The 7,363-nt window shown below is 40.1% G+C and overlaps 1 protein-coding gene across 4 annotated transcripts in view; it reads left to right on the top strand.

The window, feature by feature from the left end:
* Positions 1-1,373: 1,373 nt before the first annotated feature.
* The window catches only part of LOC106939756 (thyroid hormone receptor alpha), a 26,352-nt gene continuing 20,362 nt past the window's right edge, over positions 1,374-7,363 (top strand). For all 4 annotated transcript variants that reach the window (XR_001422910.1, XR_001422909.1, XR_001422908.1 and 1 more), the window contains exons 1-2: positions 1,374-1,625; positions 6,240-6,301. Coding sequence is in view for 1 of the 4 variants with exons in the window: in XM_015022294.1 (XP_014877780.1) it covers positions 1,594-1,625; positions 6,240-6,301 (94 nt within the window). In the remaining 3 variants the exon portion in view is untranslated. The remainder of the gene's footprint in view (positions 1,626-6,239; positions 6,302-7,363) is intronic.

Here is a 7,363-nt window from a genome sequence, read left to right as displayed (position 1 = left end):
TTAAGACCAGCAAATTTATAATCCCAAGTTAGAAACACCCAAGTCTTTCTAATGAGTCTCTTTGGGTTTTACTGTTGAGAAATCAGGTCACATTTTGCTTTCAAGACTCCAGAGCCCTGAAGTTACTATATTGTACTAGATTGTACTCCAGCAGTCGGAGCTCATCCCACAATCGGTAGGTTTCCAGTTCGATCCCTGGTCACATCCACCTCTGTCGTTGTGTCCTTGGGCAAGTCACTTCATCCGCCTTGCCACCATCAGCATGAATGGGTGAATGACTGAAAGTAGTGTGAAGCGCTTTAGGAACTTGAGAAAGTGCTACACAGGTACAGGTCGTTCTCTGTCCTCTGTCTTTGTAGTTATTGAGAGAAGAATCATAAAATAAGCATTTCATATGCTGATACAATAACCGGATAGTGGAAATGGACGTGCTGAAGCGAAATATCAACATTTCTGCATAAAACATGACCACAAACTTCTGATCAATCTTCATTTCCTGAACCTTGCACACGGTGAAGCTCATGTCAGGCTCTGGCTCCCCAGCCTTTCAATAAGATGCAAAACGAATCCAAATGTTCGTCTTCAACGTGACGGTTGAATCTCTCTGTCTTTCGTTTTTGTAGCTTCGTCCCAGAACCGTCTGGACCTCAGAACATTCTACATAGTTATAAAATAAATTAATTTTTGGAACATTTTGAGTAGATTCTGAATCGTAGTGAATGAGAATCAGGATTCTTCTGTGTGAATCGATTCTTTGGGACACCTCTGCTATCCATCCTAGCCCCGGTTTAAACTTTAGCAGGACTTTTCCTCTGAGCTGATCTGTTCCTTAGTCTTTATGATGCTGTGTGTTCCTCTGGGGCCTTTGACCAAACAACTGAGATAAAACAACACACCGTGTACTAATTAGGTGACATTTAAAGACAGGTGGTTACACTAGTTGTATTTGTGAACATCAGAGTAAACAGGCTTTCCCTTCACAACAATGCTCCACTTTGTGTTAGAGACATAAAGCTGAGCCTGTTTGCACACCATAGACTGCATACAACAGTGTATGGTGTATGGAGCAAACTATAGTCTGTTTTTTTTTTTCGATAGCTGCTCAGTGTCACAGCTAGATGGGCATTTTCAGGAGGGCACATTCGGTGAGCAGGCTGAAGATGCTGATCAGATATCTGCTACTGGAAATCTTTATCTTGCCGTTGAGTTTGGCTGATGACAGAGAGCAAACTACTGCGACCAACAACACACACTCTCAGTACACACTCAGGTGCACAGCAAGGGGAGGGTAGACTGGATCACAGAGAGGGAGGCTGGACCAGAGCAGCCTGAGAGCGAGGGAGGGAAATAAACAGAGCGCTCCATCGCTCCGGCCGCCAGTCTGAGAAAGAGAGCAACCACCGCCACAGACGTTTCAGCCCGGAGAGGCGACTTAAGCCCGACTTCACAGAACTGTTCGAGGATCACTCTGGAGTGCTGCCAGTTGGGGATTTTAAACCTGCGGCTTGCTTTCCCGAGAAAGAGCCTGGATGGCACACTCTGACTGATTCAGAGGAAAAGCTGAGTAGTTTTAATTCCTGCACAGGGAGCAACATGCATATCCTGCAGCCGTACTGCATTAACAGGTTGGTACGGAGGAAATAGTTCATAGAGGCGCCTTCGTGTAGTTTCAGTAGTTTCAGCATGTAGTTTTTGTTCTGATCGTAGTGGTCACTGTTCTAAATTTGCAAATCCAATTAGTCGGTCAAGAAATTTCTCAAACATAATAACTTTCGATCAGCTACTAATTGAAGCGGCGTTAAACAGCTGCTCAGTACAAACACACAGAATCTTCAGACCGACAGTGGGTTGTTTTGCTTTTGATGATCGTGCAGGAGGCAGCAGGCATGTGATTCTCTAAACCCTGTTTGCTAAATAAAGAGTCTGCTGTTCAAATTCCCAGCATACAACGCTTTCTGAGCAGCTTTCAGCCTCCAGGCTTTGCTTTCACGTTCCGCCTGTATTGCATTTGTTGGCAAGTTTTATAAATGTTTCCACATTTCAATTTGAATATTAAGTATGTACTCTTACTCTTACTCGCACTTTCAATACTAATTTAATTGCTACGCCTTCACTAACGATTAAATAATCATAAGACTAAAATACATTGTTATTATTATTATTGAGCAAATTATTATTGACTACACGTTATCATGCTTGTAGCGCCCCTATTGGTTAAAGTAACATTTTAATAATGTTTGAAATGTGTTCCGTTGATTCTGGAATCATACTGCCTCTGGTTCCAGCTCGTAACCATGGCGTCACACCGGTCAGCCAGCTCTCCTGGACCGCTGCTGCTGTCACTCCTGCTCCGGTTGCAAAAACATGACCTGACTGAATTTAACTGAGAGTTTGTGTTTTTTTCCCTCATTGCGGGCGTCTTCCCACCTCGGTACAAACCGAGCGTGTTGTGTCGTAATTAAACCTATAATGCACCCGCTCCACCGTGAAGAAGCAAGAAAAGGAAAATGTCAGCAAAAATTAGCTTTCTTTCTGGTTGGAGAAAGATGGGATTTGACAGCGAGTGAGAGACGTGGAGCCAATGGGAGAGGGAGGCTGGAGTTATCTAATGCTGCTGATGGAGGTTAGGAGAGGGGGGCGAGAGGTTCAAGGGCAGCTGCAAAATAGGAAAACACTAGAATGAAATGAGGGGGGGATTTGGTGTGGAAGCATAGATTTGGAGGCAGAGATGGGAAAGGAGATGTACATCCAGCAGGCGGCCGTGTGTGGATTGGCTGGTGCCGACCTCTCCCTGAAAACGCCAGGAAAGAGGAAACACAGAGAATCACAGAACAAGACAGGAGGCAGTAAAGAGATTACTAAAGGAATTATCTTCATCCTGGAAAATCTGCTTGTGCCGACTAGCCATGCATGTGTTCGTCCATTGATATGATTTACTCAGTTCTGAGTAATCCCAAAAAAAAAACACTGAAATGATAGAGTGGCCTGTCCTCAGGATACCTGGAGATGGAATGAAATGAGATGTAGGATTTAAAAAGAAATACTAAATTGTGTTCTAGTCCAGGTAAATATTATACACACCCTGATATCCTGTTGTAACCACAGCAGAAGGCGCAAGGAAAACAACTGATAAAGAGGAAAAGTATCAGATCAAACCAAAAAGATAAATAGAATAGAGGTCAAATGGACCATCCGGCTCATGGGATGAGATTTGATCAGTTTTCCTTATTCCAACAGAATAATGTAGAAAACTATCAGAGTTAAAATAATTCAATTCAAATTCAAAAATACTTTTTTGATGCCAAATGGAGATTAAAAGGTTTCCCTTATCTTAGGCGTAGGACCAGGCATATTGTATCATTGATTATCGTGATAGATTTTGTATCATGATAATTTTGATTTATAGTTTTAACTATTAATTTCAATGAATGACGTTTAAAGTCCCACAAAACTATCAGTACTGTAGGGATTGTTAGATTTACTATTTTCTCCACTGTCCAATGAGAGCATCAATAAATATATATATCAATCAATAAATATCAATACATTTGAAAATATGACTTAATGCAGTTACTGTATGTAGTTTAGTCAGTTAAAAATGTTTTTGTTATTGTCAGTTTTGTTGTTTTCACAGTAGTGCCACAAAATACTGTGATAAAACTACTGAAGTCCATATCACCCAGCTCCAGACCCATCATGCTAGCTTAGCTTACACGTCCTTCACCAGAACTAGCTATGTTGGCAACAGCTGGACTGGAAGAATTTAGCTGTTTTAATATCTCGTGTTTGTGATGAAATAACCCGTCTCAGAGCCAGGAAGCAGAATATTTGTGCTTTGTGATCATCTATCTTTCTTATATTCAAAAGTATTGCTATTAGTTAACTGGTTCTCTCTTTTGCCTACCCCATAAATTTCACAGTAAATATAAAAACTGTTTTGTTTTCTTAATCTTATTCATCTGCAAAAATATTTACTATTGCTTCCCTAAATATGAGCTTGTTTGTCAAGCTTTGCAAAATCAAATATTTATGGTGTGTTTATGGAGAGCCTAAGCAGAGTGTAATAATTTATTGACAGAGGACAGTTGCTACTAATTCCTGTTGTTACTGAATTAATCTTTTAGACTCAATATTGTTTTGGGTCATGTGGTAAATCGACCCAGTTGTTAAACCCCCCGTACTGTCCAAACCGGTCCCGGTGAGTCAATATCCCAACGGTAAAACCTCATTCATATAAACCTTTTCCTGATTGTTTGTCCTTTTTCTGTGTGCTTTCAAGGATTTAGATGCTGAGGATTAAGAGGCGCTGCCGACTTTTCCCGTTCTTTTTGTGGAATCCCTGTTGCCCACTCATCTCTCTTTCAGTGGCAGGAATTTCCAGCTTCCAGCTGTGAATGATTGAATTGAAGTGACATTGGGGTGGGGATAAAAAAATTGGTTGGCTAGATAATTTAGGGTTGGGCCTGCAGCAGCATCCTGTAAATCTGAACAGCTCACTGAAAGTGATATTATTAGACCAAAGTAGCTCCAGGAGGGAGAGAGTTTTTTGTTTTTTGGATGTTTTTCTCCTCATACTCTCGCATTTGGTCTTTCAAGCCCTGAAACTGTTCTTTATGTACAGTTGAAACCAGAAGTTTGTATACTGAATAAAAAGATACATAGTTAAATTTGACCAGACTTCTCCTGCTTTAGGTCAACTGGAATTACCTGAATTATTTTTATTTGCTAAAGGAAACAATAATAGGAGGCAGGATATGCCAGATTTATTCATTACATCATGTTTTCAAGATTAGAAGTTTACATACATCTCCTGGGTATTTGGTACTACATGAATTAGGTCAAATGTTTTGGGTTTCTTTCCACAAGATTCTCCCAATAGTTTGCTGGAGTTCTGGTTCATTCCTCCCGATGGAGCCGGTGGAACTGAGGCGGGTTTGTAGACCACCTCGCTACCACACACCTTTTCAGACCAACCTACAAAATCCCTGTAAGACTGAGATCAAGGGCTTTGTGATGTCGCACCAGAACTTTGACTTTTTTTTTTAAACTTTGGAACCACTTTGACTGTTTACTTCGAATCATTGCCATTTATCCAACTACACCCAAGCTTTAACTTTCCTTCTTTAGCTTCAATATTCCTTCATAATGTCTATCCCCTTGATGCCATCTATTTTCTGAAGTGTTACCTGCAGCAAACACAACACAACATGATTCTGCCACCCCTGTGCTTCTTAGTTGGGATGGAGTTCCCAGGCTTACAAGCATCCCACTTTTTCCTCATTATGGCCAAACAGTTGCACTTTAGTTTCATCAGAACACAGAACATGTCTCCAGTAAGGGTGTCCCAATCCAGTATGGACATTGGAAGTCTGTCCGCTCCATCATTTCTGTCCAGCAGTGCTTGTATCCCACACACAGACCCAAAGGTTAAAAATAAATAGGTCAGTTGTTCTCATACTTGTTGCTGTTGACTACGTTCTCTGTTTGAGTAATATCACTTGATCAAGCCTTTTTAACATTCCACACTAAAAAATAAGTATTAAAATTATGTATGATTTGTCCTGATATTGAATTGGGTCAATATTAGTATTGGTTGATATGCGAAGCTACAATATTGGTGCCGTATCGGAAGTGAAAAAGTTGCATCAGGACACCCCTAGTGTCCAGAAGTGAAGGTTTTTGTCCCTGTGTGTGTCTGCAAACTGCAATCTGGCATTTTATGTTTTGTGTGGAACATTAAAAGGCCGTTCCTCCTTACTGAGTGACTTTCAGCCCATGTTAGTACAGCACACATTTCATTCTGCATAATGACGCTGTCTCACTGTCCTACAGTAGCATCTTCACCAGGTCTTTGTCCTGTGATTGACCTGCACATTTTAGATCAAAACCCATTCAACTCTGGAACTCAGAACCCGCCTCCTTCCTGAGCGGTATGATGGTTGGACATTCCCATCATGTCTATAGAGGCGTGCAATGTTTTTGAACAGATGAACGAGGAAACGTGAAGCATCTGGAAATTGTTCTCATTTCACTTCCTGGTATCCTGGCTGATTTCTTTTAACTTTCCCGTCACGTCCAACTCGACAGCAGTGTGTTCGAGGTGTGGCCAAGAAATACATCCATAGGCATTCCTCCGATTAGCTCAAATGTGTCAGTTAACCTGTTAGACATCTCCAAAGCCATGTTATTTTGTTTTTGCTATTATCTCTGATCACTATAATGTTGCTGTTTTCCTCCAGATGGCCAGATGTGCCAAAGAGAAAGAGGAAAAACAGCCAGTGCTCCATGAAGAGCATGTCTGGTAAGCATTGTTAATCTCTTCCTCCCTCATTCGGCTCATGTTTTCACCTCCAAACAGCAGAACGCGCAAAACCGAGCACAATTCAAAACAGGTTCCCGCTGAGAAGCTCAGGCTAGAGGATTCAGCCAGGATCCAGCTGTGGATTCAGTCAGTGACTCCACAGCTGGCTCTCCTGAGCTCTGAGTGGATTCCTCTTTTGCATTAAAGTAATAATCCCCTCTCCACCACTTCCCATTTCCCCTCTGAGGCTTTGTTGGACAGAGTCACCCACCGAGGTGTGATGACCTGCTCAGAGCTGGTGATAGGAATATGAAGGCTCGGAGTTTAAGTGAACAACTGTTAGGTGAAGTATTGTTATTTAAAACATAGGAAATGAATACAGGAACATCCAATGTCTCATGTTTTTGCACCACTCAGTGAGTCAGAAAGCAGTTGATACTTCACTTTTTACTAGCATGGTATTCAGCATTACATTTTTTATTGTTTATTTTATTTTATTTGTGTAAAGTGTGAAAAGTAAGATGCATACAGAAAGGAGTAGGGTGAAATACGTTTATTCTTCTGCCTGCCTCCTTTTCAAATAAATAGTTTTTAAACTACATATATTTACATTGTGAATGTGAATATGTTAGAAAGAAATAATCTCAATCAAAATAGCAACAAAAAAGTTATAAAGGATTTAATTATTTTTTTGTCTATGTCAGTTGAACGCTCAGTTATATTTACATATAATTAATTTAAATGAATGTGTTATTTTTTAAAAACTAAAATAGCAGTTAAATAAGAGTTAAATATACAAACTTATGAGAAATGTCTCAGGGATGTTTTTTGTTTGTTTGTTTGTTTTTGTTTTTGTTATTGTTGTTTTTTGGCGAATTTACAATGTATTATTTCATAAAACTTTCACCTGCCCAATAAATCTTAAAGGAATCAGATTTTTCTTTAAGAACTATAAGAAACTATTAGAACAGCCTTGCAGATATTTTATTTTTATCCTATTCTAAACATGACTGCTCATTAATTATTTTAGGAGCAGAGAGCAGTTTCTGTAAAAAATAAAAA

Source organism: Poecilia latipinna, unplaced genomic scaffold (assembly GCF_001443285.1).
Source record: "Poecilia latipinna isolate Pla-1442-1.1 unplaced genomic scaffold, P_latipinna-1.0 Scaffold2973, whole genome shotgun sequence".
Classification (NCBI taxonomy): Eukaryota; Metazoa; Chordata; class Actinopteri; order Cyprinodontiformes; family Poeciliidae; genus Poecilia; species Poecilia latipinna.
Note: the sequence above shows the minus strand (reverse complement) of the source record. Positions and strands in the feature narration are given on the sequence as shown.